This window comes from Cyprinus carpio, chromosome B16 (assembly GCF_018340385.1).
Source record: "Cyprinus carpio isolate SPL01 chromosome B16, ASM1834038v1, whole genome shotgun sequence".
In the NCBI taxonomy this organism is placed as follows: domain Eukaryota; kingdom Metazoa; phylum Chordata; class Actinopteri; order Cypriniformes; family Cyprinidae; genus Cyprinus; species Cyprinus carpio.
In genome coordinates this window covers 13,717,942-13,733,636 of record NC_056612.1, presented here as the reverse complement: position 1 = coordinate 13,733,636, position 15,695 = coordinate 13,717,942, and the positions used below count along the sequence as shown (strand labels likewise).

The window sequence follows — 15,695 nt, the reverse complement described above, 5'->3', positions numbered from 1 at the left end:
GAATAAGACAAAAAAAAAGTTTATATATATATATAAAGGAACAAAACAAAAATGAATAGATGACATCAGGGGAGCCCAGTCCTATTCCTGGAGATCTACCTTCCAGGAAAGTTCAGCTCCAACCCTTAAAAAACATGCACCAGCTAAACCAGCTAATTGAGTCCCTCAGAAGCACTTGATAATTGCAGACAGGTGTGCTGGAGCAGGGTTAGAACTGCACTGAACTGAACAGGTAAGTAGATCTCCAGGAACAGCCCTAGATTACATACCGAACCAGTGACGTCTGGCTGGAGGAGACCACTACTGGCAGAGCAGCGCAGGTACAGATGACGCAGACAGTTTATTAGATTATCTGATAAGACTTTAAAATACAGTGAAAGTCAATATAGACAGTCTCTCATACAACAACCAGATCAATTCATGACTCAAACCACACTTTTCTTCCTATACACACATTTACATCAACTCATTTAAAAATTACAATTGCACTTGAAAAGAAATAATCAATAGCACAGAAGTTAATATCATTCTCTCCCAATTTCTCATCCTCTGCACAGCTCTTCTCATGGATGTGGGACAGGTTCTTATTTAGAAACCTCAAACTGAAGTAGCCTTAGTCTAAAATTGGATAGTTAAAGGGCTAGTTTACCCATTAATGCAAATTCTATAAGCTATTTTGAAGAATGTTGCCAAGTAGCCATTGATTTACAGAAAAAAATCCATTGGAAGTCAACTGTTTTGTTAGCAACATTCTTCTTTTGTGCACAACAGAAGAAAGAAACTCACATTGGTTTGGAACAAGTGGATGGTGAGTAAATTGTCATTTTTGGGTGAACTGTCCCTTTAACATCCATTCAACTATTTTTAATTCATGCGTCTGTTCCAGTGAAGTCAATCCAGTTAAAATGTTATCATCTCAGCTAAAGGGTGCTTTGTTGGTGCTCTTTGGATAATAAAGATATAAACTTTACACTCCCTGTTCACATTAAAAGGCCATTCTCGCAAATAAAAGCTGGTAAACAGTGAAAAAAGCTCTTCCTGTTAGCTCCATCAGAAAAACATTAAAACTAAAAACATAAAATTCTCGCATTGCTTTCAAAGCAGTTGCACTGACATTTATCGGACAGATTTGGTCATATTGAGTCATTCTCACATTCTCAATGTGATCTGAGACCGTTTGACTGCATCTCCCACAGTTTTCATTTCTACATGAAGGATTTTCCAGTGAGAACTGAACATTTCTGATTCACAGTTTCTGAGTTGTATTTACACAGTTCCTCAAAAGGGTTCCTCTAAAGTGTGCTCTCCAGTGTATTATAGTTGTCTTTGAAGTTTTTGAGCTCCAGGAAGTGTTTGGGCCTCTTGCTGCGCTGTCCGGTGGACGGCAGGTACGTGACCTGAATGGTAGAGGCAGACGACGGGCCGGAGGAGCTGGTCAGATCTTTAGCTGCTGACTGGTGCTGCTGGTTTAGACTGCTGGTGCTGGAGTGGCTCTTCACACTGTGGAGAAATAAGGAAGAACAGAGTGAAAAGAGAGATCATTTGAGAGATAAACAGCAAAAATTGGACTGCAGCACTTACACAGCAGCCAGTTCTGCCAGATCTTCCTTATACTTCACAAACTCTGCCTCACCAAACACCTACAGGAAAGAAATCACAAGCCTCTTATATGTGCCCTGCAGCGCCCCCTGCTGTACATAACCATTTAACACACATTTGCACTCAGACTGACCCCTGTCCCATGACGAGCGTTGTCATAGCCATCCAGTAAGCGATCTATTAATGCACTGTGACTTGATTTGAACAGAGAGTGAGAGTTTCGCAGGTCCTGCAGCCACTTCCTGTAGCGGCGGCCGGTCAGAGCGCTGGCACTGCGACATAACTCATGAAACGGGATATCTACAGGTGGGACAGAACCAGATCACGTCAGATCAAGCAACACCTGTATGCATGCAGTTTTCTATTTCACAAGCTCATTACAAAATGATTTTCACCAGGTGAAACTTAATAATATAAAATAAGTTTAATAAATTCTAAGTTAACATTGCATATTTAATTCATAAGTTAAAAATTAAATGTGTATTCCTTTATGTGTATAATGTAACTAAATGATTAAAAAAGTTATTTTTTATCAAATAAATGCTACCTTGTTGAGCAATATAAAACTTCTTTAACAAATATTAATAAAAAATAAATAAATAAATAAATAAATAAATCTTACTCACCCCAAACTTTGTAATGGTATTATATAAAAAGAGTTGCAAAATTGTGTTTTGTGTATGTATGTCAGTATTATTAATGTTACTATTAGTATTATTATAATGTAAAAACAAAAATATTAACTGAAACAAATAAAAATGAACATACCTGAGAACTAAAACAAGAATACATTTTAATCTTTCCAAGACTAAATTAAATAAATAATGGCCTTAAAATCATTTTAGGCTTTTATGCACAGCATATTTTTAAGTACCTCTTAACTAACAGCTCTAAAATACTAAAAATAAAACAAACTAGAGTAGAACTCTAAAAAAAAAAAATAAAAGACAGAGTCAAAATAAAATTTAACGTGTAAACTGAAAATAAAATAGAAATAACTATATATTTTCTAAACTACTGTATAAAAGTAAAAATTTCTAGATCAAATCATCAAATAAAATTAAAATTAAAACTTCTAGGCCTTTACATTAATGAAAATTTAATGTAAATAAATATAAAACGTCTTTCCAGTAACCACTGGGCTTGACACAACACAATCTTTGGCTGCACGCAGTCAGAAGAGGGTCTTACCAGAGTCTCTGATGGCATCTAACGCTTGCATTCTGAAGAGGTAATTATAACAACCTGCACAAACACAAACACAGACAAGTGTTCAGATCTGAAACAGTATTTACAGAGAACTGCTTCTTTGTTTCTCTCACCATTCTGGCCTTGATGCTTCAGGCGATCGTCATCTTTAGAGAGTAAATGTGGCTCATAACGAATATCATTCACTTTTGACAAACGGGAATCAATCTCCTCTCTCAGCTCCTGTGAAAGATGCAGCCTTTCTTCAGTGCATTACAAACTTACTAGTTCCAGCAAAAAGCAACATAAAGTTATAAACAGAAGAATGATCGTATAAATGAAAGAGTGGCCAGGTATATTGTTAATACAATGCAAATTAGATACATAAATATATATATAGGACTCTTCACAAGAATCCAGAAGGTAAAGTCTGAAGACTGAAAATTACTTTATGCCTAAACAATAATCAAGTAGGAAGTAAAAAACAAATAATACAAAACATAAAACATGGAAACGTTTTACTGTTTATAATTTTATACCAACAGTTTCCCCCCAAATATCTTAGTTAATACAATAAACCAGGAATGTGGCAAGTATGGTATCGGAGGAATTCATAAAAGTAAATGTCCTCGACAAGACACAAATGATATTTTGGATTTGATACCTTTGGTGCGTTGTGCCCCAGCGGGACGTGCGGTCCTCTGCGAGACTTCATAGCGAAGCGCATAATCTGTCTTTTCACAAAGATGAAGAGCAGCACAAACACCTGCAGATGAATGACAGACATACTACACACTCAGATACAGTTCTGACACGGTCTGCCTTATTTTAAGTGGTATTCTCAGCAGACAGAGGCTCAAACGTTAGTGAGCTGCTTATAGACAGTATTTTTTAGACATCACGGGTGCCATAACAGGATGGGCAACTCATAACGTTAGGTTTTAAGACAGACACATTGCTTCAGATTTACGGCTGCTGCTGCTGTAGTAGTAGTAGTTAACACTATTAGTCAACTAAGCATTTAAGTATTCAGACTACGTTCAATAATGAAATTAATACAAATATTATGGAGTTGGGTAACTTACCAAGCTGCCGTAGGCCATAACAAGAACAACATTGACACCGGAAAGAGTGTTTCCTTCTGCCATTGTGAGATCCTTGTTAAATGCTCATGAAAGGAAGATGTCGCTCGATTTTAGTGGTCAATGGTAAAGTTCAGCTCTTTATTATTCGAGTTGACAGCAGTTTTATTGACATCTCTTGTGGTCTCTTCGTCGCATGTTTTGCACGTAAACTTCCGTCTACTCGTCTGTAACGCCACCTTGTGGCTTGGCATAAATAGCCCCCCCCCCCCACCAAAAAAAAATGTTTTACTGGCATGACTGTAAATGATACAATATTCCCAAAGCTTAGTATACATGTACAAAAATATTTTTATAAAAGAATAATATAATAACAATAATAATAATTAAATGAACATCACAGTAATAGAATGGATTATTATTATTAATATTATTATCTCTCTCTCTCTCTCTCTCTCTCTCTCTCTCTGGTTTTAATGGCGGGTCGCAACCAACTTGTTCATGTGCATACCGCCATCTATTGTACAGGGGTGTGCAACTTCAGAGCTTCATGTACTTCACAGTTATAATTTTTAAAATCATAGTAAAAATAATAATAATAATAATAAATAAACACACACACACACACAGACACACACTAAGCACACAGACACACACTAAGCACCCGTATATACTCTGCTCTAACCCTGTATCTTTAAGAAAATTAAAGAGAGCCTTACTACATTCCCACATATTCTCATCTGCTCCCAAAATCCCCTTCAAACTCCATTCTTGTTCCAACTCATATATCTTATCTTGCAAGATTCTCCTTTCTGTATTATATTTTTCACGCAACAAAACCTTGTCATCATCTTCTTTTTAAAGTTGTATGGCGGTTTAACGCTACATAAGTTAGACCCATGTCCAATGGGTCTATGCATGTCAAAATAAACTACAAGCAAATATGCCACCATTGCTAGTATAGCCTATAACAGCAAACAAAATACAAATACATTTGTAATATCTTTTTTTTTAAAGTTTGTCCTTTATCAGATAAATAATTCTCTTTTTTTCCACCTATTTTTAAAGAAAATACTTTTTTTCCTCTTTTGACCACATGACGATGCCTTTCACATTCCAGCATCCTATTTTAGGGAGTTACTCATAAGTGGTATATAGGGTATATAAACTTTCACCAGTACCACTGTGTCTGTCGTTGTTCCAAACCACAATGCTTTCTTGTCATCCTTTCCTCTGTGTAAGATTATAGCTCTCTAGGAGCTCACAAGCCATACACACATACAGTCAATGTATCCAAACACTATGCACATGGTTTTTCGGCATTCTAGACTTGATTTCAGTTAAAATGAAGTGAGCTGTCTGAGAACATTTGACTTGGCGGACAGCTGACCTTTATCGGATTGGAACAATGGCACTGATTCTTTCAGAAGGAACAGAAGTAGGTGGCAGATGCATGAAATGACAACAAGGAATGAAATAGTTTCCCAGCACCAACATACCGCAACAATCATGACTTTTTCTCAGGCCTTGGTAAAGAACGATGGAATAAACTAGAAATTAAAGCTCTATATATAGTGCAGACTGTGGTAGAAAAAAGAAAAAACGTGACAGCCACTCTGTCCTGTTAAAAATAAACCACACTAACCATTTGTATCCTGCATTTGTCAGATTTGTATGACAATCAGTGCAGAGATATGTAGTTGTGATATCAGATAAGGCATTCAATTTTTAAAGCTGCAGTGATGATTAAAGATATACAGCAGCTAAGTAGTTAAATTCCTCCTCTGTGACCGATTTCTCAAGCTGTTTTGGCTAAACAGGTTATCAAACGACAGAAGATGCTAAAAAATCTAATTATACCGTGTGTCCACAAGCAGCTCAACAATGTAGCTTATTTTGTTTACTTTATCATTCCATCCCATCTTTCATGTCAGTGTGCTGCTTGAGTTTACTTGCAATCAAAACTGGTCGAAAGAAACAGTTGCTATTACATTTTTGTTTCTCTGAAACCACAAACCAGCTTCCTCTGCTGTTGCCATCAGCAGTGTGCATGTGTCTATGTCTGTGATGCAAGACAGACTGTTGAGTGATGATGATTACTGCACACACACACACACACACACACACACACACACACACACACACACACACACACACACACACACACACACACACACACACACAAATTTATTCACAGAATGCTTGGGATTTGTCCTTTTTGATTTGGTTTGCAATATATGTGTGAAGAATGTATTAAATGTTTAATGGTTAATTCATCTTTGGTTTAGTTAGTTTGGTTAAATGTGGTGTACATTTATATCACAGTGTGTAATCAATATATGTTTATTGATCCTTATTAATAATAATAGTAATTCATTGTCTTATGTAATGGACATGCAAATGCAATATGAAAAAGCACCATAAAACATATTTTTGGGCTTGTAAAAGGTCTGGCTGTCAAGCTTCACATACATTTCAAACATAACTCCCGCCCATCTGCTCTCTCTCTCTCTCTCTCAGCCTCTAAGCAGCTCCTTTTGCTGCACTCTTCATTTGCTCTTGCAGCTGCAGGAAGTTGAGCAACTCACCCCACAAGTGTGCCACAGAATTACACCCAGGTAATCAATTGTCAAAATGTTTTGTTACCTTTTACAATGCATATAGTGTTTTTATAATGCTTAATGCAAGTAATGCATGTTTTAAAGTCAATTACACCTTTTACTACATCCTTTAAGGTTGTGCATGATCAGTTTTGCTGTGTATTGGAGCCTCCATCTACAGGCTTTTGTATTTTGAATTCATGTAAATGATGCACAATGACAGCTAACATGTTTTTAAAAAATGCTCACGTTGTAGCCGTTTGCAAACAGGTCCTTGGCATTTCTAGGTCATAGTTTTCAAGATCCTAAAATTATGCAGTATACTATGCCACTGGTGTTTCTGGTTTCACTTTGGTCATAGCCAGCCTATTCAAAGTTTTTAATCTTCTTTTTCAAACACTTGCATTATTTTGCATTCTCTTTATGTAAAAAAAAAAAAAATGCTGCTTTGTCATCTTTCCTTGTTGTTCACTGTTTGGTGCTTGATACTAAGTAAGTCTTCAATATTTTCCAACATCTGGCATACCTCTCTATATTGTATGTTTATAATCTCACATTATGAGTCATATAGTGTTTCAAGTAGTGCTGTTTCTATTTGATTTCTGATTCTCAAAGGGTCTACAGCTACAGTATAGCAAGTCACTGATTTAACACTGTTTAAGAGAACGATGGAACTGTGAGCAAGTAAATATGTACAGAGGAAATGAATGAGCAAAGACAAAAGATGGAGCAGATAAAATAACAGCAAACTGATTGGATAAACATATTTCTTAGCATTAGCATAACGACAGCCAAAGACATCACTAATGTCAAGACTGAAGGGTGTTGTCTAATAATAAATGAGTATCAATGCGTGTATCTACTATTTGTGACATCATAGTAGTAGTTAATTGTCAAAATGCAGAAACTTTATTTGAATATATTAATCACAACTGGAGAGTTTATTATACAGCTGAAGACCTGATAAAATCAAAACAAGGTGTTATATTGTAGCCATGTGTTGATTTAATATAATTTCATTTTTAATATAGTTTATGGTGTTGGCAATCTGATTTATTCAAATTTGTTTGGATTCTATTACTATTAGTTATGGACTTCAGATAGGGGTGCTGAATCAGTACATTTGTTTATACATGATGACACAATGCATAATCAAATATTTAGATGATTAAGTACATACTGCATGTCACTTTTGTCTCTTGTAGTCCAACTGCTGTCCATTCAACAGGTATACATGGGCTATAACTGTATTATCTAGGTCTGATAGTCCAACTTCACAAAAACCAGACATGTACGATTTCAGTTTAACTAAAGTGTTTACATTTTAATCCTGAAACTGAAATTTTATAGTGCGCTTAAATGTTGTTTCAAACAAACGTCAGTCCATCTTTAATTCACTTTGGGTTCTGAATTCATCAAATATGTGAACCATGTTCAGAGGTCTTATAACTCCAGGACCAGATGTCTGTCACAAGAATTTACCTACTCTACCCTTTAACACTTACTGAGTCACCAAGAAACCACGGACCAGGAATGTTCTCATTAGACATGAAGGGTGTGCATGTTGACAGGTGTGTATGTGTGTATGAGACAAAGAAACTGAGACACAAATAGATGGACGGAAAACAGAGAGAGAGGCAGACAGAAAGAGATTGGGGAGGAGAGAAAGAGGTAGGGAAATGAGAGAGGAAGGCACAACAATCAAAGGGGGTGGAAAAGGGTAAGCATGTCAAACCAGTCAGGCAAGTTCTTATTACAGTAGAAATGCATTATAGAAAAATGACAGGAGTGAGAGAGAGCTTAGAGGCAGAAGGCAGGATGGGGAACACCTGTTATCTCAAAAAGCTATAAGAGACACAGCAGTCCTCTAAGGTATGTTACTTCTATTTGTAGAAGAGCTAAAACTCATGTATGGTTAGATTATGTGGCAGGTAAAGTGTATGGCCATTATTGTTCAAGTGTGTGTGCCATGGGAGAACAGGTGTTTCTGTAAACTGACACTGACCTGTTTTCCTTGGAAAGTCTGAAATGTTGCAGTCATGTGGGACTGGTAATCTTATTTTGCATCCATATCTGTGAAATACAAGGCAGCAGTACAAGGCCATTTGTGGTTATGAGCAACCATGTAACAACCTGTATTTACTGTGTCAACTGTTTTCAATCAGTTCAGGTTTATGTTCATCAGGTCTGTATTTGCGCTCCTGGAAGGTGGACGTCACACCTCCTCCTCCTCCTTCCACTCTATCTCTGCTCGCTGTTTGCTCATGTCTTTTCTTTTAAACATAACTCTTGACATATATAAATGTTCAGTTTAAGATAACAAAAGCAATCTTCACAACAGAAAAAGGTGGGGCAAACAAATCTGGACAAGACCATTACAAAACCCTGATTTAAAATGTTAGCATTTCAGCTGTTGATTCAATGTTGCCTAAAGAGGGTTAAAACTGATTTGTACAGAGATTTGCTTGTTTGATTGCATGTGACTATTATCAGATGTTACTGAAGTGTCTGAATGAATTTCAATGTGCTGCTTTGAATAATGGTGGGTGAGTGAGACAGGGTGCAGAGTTCCTGCTAGACTAATTGACATTATTCACAGGTTTAAGATACATTAATCCTGTATTTTTTTATATTCCATGTTGTTAATTCACCCTTAGAAAAAATCAAGTAGCTTTAGCAATGTGTGGACTCTGACTCTGTAACACATGTGGTGTTTGATAGGATTGTAGTCTGGTGTGTTTGACCTGTTATCTGACTGTGTATCAGGTTTTGTAAAAGAGTTCAAGAGTGTGACAGGTAGCATCAAGAATGCTGTCAGAGTAAACATAGAACGAAATGCCCATATATACAAATGCTGGCTCACTGATTTTTAAACATTTTCAAGATGTTTCAGATTTACAGCCATTTGTCCAGAGTTTCTAGATGTTTACATATGAGGGTAAGGATGCCATATACCCGGAAGAGATTTATGGACTCTCATTGTAATAAATACAGAGTTTCAGTATGTTGAAATCCTGATGTACTAAAATGAAACATTTACACTTTAAGTTGGAGATGGTGTAGTTTAGTGATTAGTCTGGACCAGGTTGTAAATTTAGGCCAGAGTAGCAGGGTAATGATCCATTCAGAATTAAAATTAAAAAATCCTACACATTTCAATTAAATTGAAATAAAAAGAATTTATTCAACTTAAAAAAAAAAAAAAAAACCCTAACCTCCATATTTTGTTATTACCTTTACATGACAGAACAAGATAAGGACCAGAGAGTACTGAGACCCATTACTAGCTCTTTTTTTGGATCCAGAGCGCGTGAAACATCTGTCAGAAGAGCAACAGAGTAAAACTGAAGTTAGCAGGTCTCCTTCACTTCCCTGGATTACAAACAGATTTATTCCAGCTTTTACAATGATGGTAGGAAAATACAGCCTGCCATTACAAGCAAAAAGAAATAAATTTTTTTGCAGAAAATGTTAGCAACCAGCTTTCAATTCCTACTGTAATGAATACACTGTGTGACATTCAGCATGAGTTTGCATACTGGAACTTTTGTACATCCGTTTCCTGAATCAGACACGGCTAGCAGCGCAACTGAAGGTGCAGAATCATCCAATGGAACGGCAGCACAAAGTCATAGTCAGTTATCTGTAAAGCCGTTTGGCTCCGCAGCTGCTAGATTCAAAATCCGCTCTGCTAATACACTTACTACCAAGGATCTCAGGACAAAAAGCATTTTTTTCAAGGGTGGAAAAGTTGAAGACTCAAGTCAGAAAGGTGATCCTAGTGAGGACCTCAATAAAGCCAGTACTTCTGCTAGTTATACCCACACTAACACTGATGACAAAGAGACAGGTAAAACGTTAAGTAAGGATACACGCAAGGACTCAACTCTTCCCAGCAGTCCTGAGAAGGATGATGTGAGCGCTAAGAAGTTAAACACTCAAGAAGACAAGAGTCAAGCAGCAAGTGACAGTAGCAGAGGAGATGAGTTGAGGAGATTTTATCAGACAAACAAAAGCAAAAGCTTAGACTGGAGAGCAGGACGTGGCAACAGAACTGGGACGACTAGTGGGACCAGAGAATTTGGCATTTTTATGAGGCGATCTGATTTAGAGAGTTTAGAGAGAACAGGGACAAATGACAAGATAACGTCATACACACAAGAGAATCAACCCAGTGGTGTTTCATGGAGGATTCAAGCTTTCAGTGCAGCCAATCAAGGCAATCAGAACAGTGACAGAAAGGTTTACCCAGTCTCTGAATCTACATCTGTGAGAATGAACCGGGTAAATTTGGCTCTGGAACAGGCAAACAGTGGCCAGTCACTCCCATCCAGATTGAAGCCAAGACTTAGCCAAGGTTCTATTGGAGAAGATAGCAGTCTCTGGCAAGGTGAATCAAGTCTTGATCAGACTGACAATAGGAAGGGATCCTGGGCCAGAGAGCAAGGATCTTCCAATGCTGAGGAAATAACTGGAAATCAAACAATAATGGAAAGAATTGCAAAACTGTATGGGGCGGATGCCAACTCTGACCCACACTCAAAGGATTCAACCAGATTAAAACGCAGCAATACTGTAAGTTCTGATAAATCCGTTCCCAAATCTATGGACACAGTGGACTCTACTCCAAGTCACAGAAAAAACACTACTGACTATGTGTTTGGAACTTCTTTAGATTATTCTGACAGCCAACAGGGGAAACCTTCTTATGATACAGTAAAAGCTGGAACATTCCCTAGAGGGTTTTCAAAAACATACTTTGATCGGAAGCAAGAACCCTCTACCAACAGGGAGAACAGAAACGATCAAAGAGACAATTCCTCTGGATTAAGTTTTTCAGTGTCATCAAAGCCTAAATGGAGTACAGAAACATCTTCTGTCAAAAACCCTCAGTCGCTTCTGCCTGATGACAATGAAGAGACAAGCAGAACGTTGTTTACAGGGTCTTCAAAGTATTGTAGTCAGTCCTTAGAAAGGACCAAAAGTAGACTGTCCGCAACTGCTCAATACAATGCTCACAGGAACCAGCCTGACAGTTCAAGCATCTCCAGCCAGGGTGTCAAACACCCGTTAACCACCTCTGAGGGAATCAAGGAGGAAACTGGCAATGACAAAGAATCAGATAAAGAGATTACAAAAAGGCTGGACATAAATGAAAACAAGCATCTTGGTGGTTTACAAGATGGAATCACCCAACCTAAACACCCACTAGCCTCAAAAGGAGCAGCACAAAATGAAATCCATAAAGAGGAAGCAAAAGATGATGTATTCACTGGTAAAACTAAAGGAAGGAGAGGAGAAAGTGTGCTAGAAAAGTCACGTTTACCGTCCTCGGATTCTGTGAAGAACACAATCAGCATGTTTGAATCTTTGGCTCAACAAAGCAAAAGCACACCAGAGATTCTTCGCACCAGGAGGGCCTTATCTGTACCAGAGCATCCCAAGCCTGCGGCTCTAGTGAAGAAGAGTGATTCAGATAAAAATCTACATTTTGGAAATTTTGTAGGGGACAAAGAATACATAAGAACACATTTCTTTAGCAAAAGCAATTCTAATGAGGAGGCTGAATACACTCTTGACCTAGGTAGAACTCATCATTCAAATTCCACAGTCAAAGTAAGACCAACATTAGAACAACACCAAGAGACACACAAAAAGAGTGTTGAGCTTGATCCAGCATTAAAACAAATGAATGAATCAAGAACTGATCAAGGTATCAACATGAGGGATGAAGATGAAAGGAGGAATGTGAATAAAAAACACACGGATGAACCAGATTCTACTACCACTGCCAACTCTGGTCTCAGAGACATAGGGACAATGGAAGAAAAAGCAAGAATCCCATCAATCTCTCAACAGTCAAATATCAAAAGTTTATTAAAGCAGAAGTCAATTAATGTAAAAATAGTTGATGATAATGAAAACACACCAACTAACTCACCTGACAGAGCCCCTCTCACAATTAACATTCAAAAGCAGAGTAGCCCTGGAGCCGTAACAGTCAATGGTACCCATCCCAAAGTGCTCCCCAATCATTTTCAAACTTCTCCTCCTATCCAGACAATATATTCCTCACTCAGTAATTCTAATAACAACAACAGTGAAACAAAGAAGGATTTGACCACAATCACTACTGGCATGGCTAGGTGGAGCTCTGATGAAGAAGACGATGATGAGGAAACAGACACTGAAGAAGACTCTGACTCAGGAGAGTCATCTGTGACTATCACAAGCAACATGAGCCAATCAGAACGCAGAAGTTTCTCTTTAAGGTAACTGATATGTAAAAATAAGTGACACAACTAATTAGAATCTAATGGAGTGTCAGCTTAGTTAACATGCACAAACTAGCAGGTTACCCAGTTTTAACACCCTACTTTTTCTTCAATTTATATCTCAACTGTATATAACACCCTACTTTTTTTCTACTTATTTACCCTTTTAGTTATGTGGAACTATGTAATTACGGTGGGGTGGACTATAAACCATCAGACGATGATGAAGATTTGCCATCCACACGCTCTGCATCCTTGAGCTCAGACATCTCTGCCTTCTCTTCTGTGACTCTGCTGAGCACTGATGAACTTGATCGTTTACTGGATGATGTCAGGGGCTTGGGAGATGACACCCTACAGGTAAAACAAGTTATGTACATGTATAATGTACAATGTATAAAAGCTATAATTTGACAATGAAATAAACTTAATCTGTCATGACGTAAATTTTGTTACAAAATAAATATACAAAGATAATTATAGATATGTGCATGCTAAGGAATTCAAAAAAATAAATTCCTTCTGCTATTATAACTTGTACCTCTGACTTATGACAGAAATATGAAGATGTGCAAGTGGTTGTGTTACACAAGGAGATGGGGAGTGGTTTAGGATTTACCTTGGCAGGTGGAGTGGATCAGAATAAACCAGTCACAGTGAGTATCAATGAATGCTATAATGCTGACTAATAGAAACAAATCCAGGTGATCAAACAAAAGTCTATACAAAAAGTAGCAAATGCATATAAATAAGTGCAAAATGTCCCTGATTGTGTAGCTTTAAGTACACCACAATGCCTGTATGTTTTTGACTTTTTGCAAGTCATTGCTATTTGACTTTAACCTAAATGGCGAGTTTCACTCAAATCTCGTCTCTTAGGTCCACAGAGTGATCCCAGGTGGTGTAGCCGCAAAGGAAGGCTCTATATTCGAGGGTGCTCAGGTGCTGTCGATCAATGGCACTGCCCTGCAGAACTCCGCCCACTGGGAGGCTCTGCATACACTGAGAAAAGCGAGGGGGAAGAGCATGGCGGTGGTTGTTCTTCAGAGCAGTAACAGCAGAAAGGAGGTCACTGAAAGACCAGGAATCACAGGTGAGTGATGGATTGATATCAAAGAGTAGGTGATCTGAAGGGAAACATTTTCTTATACATATGCATGTGGTGGTCATTATGAATGTGAAAGCATCTGGAAATCAATCAACATTGAGGGAAGGTTTTACGTTATTTAATAATAATAATTATTAAGCCTTATCTTGTAGACAAATGAGATAAAAACGTGTAAAAAAGCAGAGTGTCTTGTGGAATCTGATGCTGATATTTTGTGTGTGTATGCCCCCTACAGGCAGCAAAGTCCGTGTTATTCTGAACAAGTCCAGCTCTGATCTTGGCTTCAGTCTGGAAGGAGGGGTGGGATCCAGCTCGGGAGACAAACCTCTAACTGTACAAAAAATATTCCGTGGTAAGACCACTTTTTCCCGAAACAATCCCATTCAACACAATTATTCAAGAAGTCTGTGAAAAGATAAATGTTCATGATCCCACCAATGCAAAAGTAAGGGCATGCTCACCTCACACCTTCTTGCTATTGGCATCCCTTTAGCTTATGCTGAGTCTCATCCCAAGTCCCTAAATAACAATTAAATGTACTACTTGTTTCCAGGTGGGCCAGTCAATGAAGTGTTTCCTGGGGATGAGTTGTTGGAGGTGCAAGGTCAGAGTTTGGTGGGTTTGATGCGTCTTGAGGCTTGGAACCTCATCAAGAAACTGCCCCCTGGTCCAGTGGAGGTCTTACTACACCGTCCTCAGCAGCCACGTTGAAGACCTCTACTTTCCTTCTTGCACCTCAATTCTCAAAGAAATTCAGTCAGAATTTAAACACTGTTTTTCCTATAAGGATTTTTTTCTGTTACAGGTTCTATGAAGTTATATTCTTGCAAATGGTCAGTTCTGCAATTAGGAAGTATCATTCATCATAGTATTTTGAATTTTTTATTTTTTTTCTTCACTGATATTAAATAACTATAAATTAATAATGCCAAAATTAAGGGCATAAAAGCACTGGAGGCCAGGTCACTTATTTTAAATAATGTTTAAGCTCTCACGTTATGTAACTATTAATGTAATATTGCACTATCAGTCTTTATCAGAAGCATTACATATTTTTTTATTTTCTTTAATGCTACTATGTATATGTGTATATGTTGTCTGTACAGCACAAATCCGTCCTAATTAAACTTTTTTTCATATTAAAGACAAAGGAAGCAACTATATTTCCTTCATATGGGATATTTATAGCATTTACATTATTTTTGTCTATTTTTTTTAAATAACAGACAATCTATTAAGAAATTTAAATTTTCAATCTTCATTTTAATGAAAATTAATTGCTTTGCTTACAAAGATCTTCAATACTGCTCTAGCTCACAGGTTCCATCCCTACTGTCCTTTCATGTCTCCTTTAAATAAAGAAAGAAAAGAAAAGAAAAAAAATCTGATAAATCTTTGTATTTTGCTAAATCAGCCCAGATCCTCAACCCTAAGGCTAAAACTATCTTTTTCGAAACCAATCTTTCATTCAAACCAAGCAGAGATCAGTTATTTTACTTATCCTGTAAGAATATACTGTTTCAATTATTGCTTGGTTGAAACAGCAACATTAGTGCCAATGGTAACATTAAACATAATTTTAAACATGGACGGTGGCTTTGGGAAAGAAATTTGGGTGTACAGATATTTGAGCTACATAATTGCACAATTACCTAATTTCTATATGTTATCTAATCTTCCAGTGTCAAAATGATTAGATTATCTGGATGTACAGAAAAGCATGATAAGTGTTTTACAGCAGCGGATCATAGATCACTAATTCTATCTCTTGCTTTCCTCACTTTCTCTTTCTCCTACATGATTATTAATGATTTATTAAGGGGTCGTAGTCTGGATCAGACAA

The 15,695-nt window shown here is 37.3% G+C and overlaps 2 protein-coding genes across 4 annotated transcripts; one reads left to right on the top strand and one right to left on the bottom strand.

Moving 5' to 3' along the window:
* Positions 1-47: 47 nt before the first annotated feature.
* Positions 48-15,614, top strand: LOC109105903. Of its 3 annotated transcripts, none has more exons than XM_042740875.1 (8): positions 48-320; positions 6,390-6,487; positions 9,717-12,741; positions 12,915-13,113; positions 13,302-13,400; positions 13,624-13,837; positions 14,088-14,204; positions 14,406-15,614. In XM_042740875.1, the coding sequence occupies exons 3-8, from the start codon at positions 9,995-9,997 to the stop codon at positions 14,561-14,563; spliced, it is 3,534 nt and encodes a 1,177-aa protein (XP_042596809.1). In that variant the 5' UTR covers positions 48-320; positions 6,390-6,487; positions 9,717-9,994; the 3' UTR covers positions 14,564-15,614. The 3 variants fall into 3 exon arrangements, with proteins under 3 accessions (XP_042596809.1, XP_042596811.1, XP_042596810.1); XM_042740877.1 differs by having other exon boundaries at positions 50-320; positions 12,915-13,104; XM_042740876.1 differs by lacking the exons at positions 48-320; positions 6,390-6,487 and adding an exon at positions 7,686-8,341.
* On the bottom strand, positions 322-4,092 carry LOC109105902 (protein C1orf43 homolog). The gene is made up of 7 exons (XM_019119189.2): positions 3,873-4,092; positions 3,452-3,553; positions 2,922-3,030; positions 2,791-2,844; positions 1,733-1,899; positions 1,582-1,640; positions 322-1,500 (listed from the first exon to the last, which is right to left on the bottom strand). The coding sequence occupies exons 1-7, from the start codon at positions 3,933-3,935 to the stop codon at positions 1,293-1,295; spliced, it is 762 nt and encodes a 253-aa protein (XP_018974734.1). The 5' UTR covers positions 3,936-4,092; the 3' UTR covers positions 322-1,292.
* Positions 15,615-15,695: the final 81 nt, after the last annotated feature.

Coding starts and splice junctions, on each gene's coding strand:
- LOC109105902 (XM_019119189.2), bottom strand. CDS start 3,935: ATGGCAGAAGGAAACACTCTTTCCGGTGTCAATGTTGTTCTTGTTATG. Junction 2,845..2,921: donor GAAGCATCAAGGCCAGAATG/GTGAGAGAAACA, acceptor GTGTTTGTGCAG/GTTGTTATAATTACCTCTTC. Junction 1,900..2,790: donor AGATGCCATCAGAGACTCTG/GTAAGACCCTCT, acceptor TCCCACCTGTAG/ATATCCCGTTTCATGAGTTA.
- LOC109105903 (XM_042740875.1), top strand. CDS start 9,995: ATGAGTTTGCATACTGGAACTTTTGTACATCCGTTTCCTGAATCAGAC. Junction 12,742..12,914: donor CGCAGAAGTTTCTCTTTAAG/GTAACTGATATG, acceptor TTACCCTTTTAG/TTATGTGGAACTATGTAATT. Junction 13,838..14,087: donor TGAAAGACCAGGAATCACAG/GTGAGTGATGGA, acceptor TGCCCCCTACAG/GCAGCAAAGTCCGTGTTATT.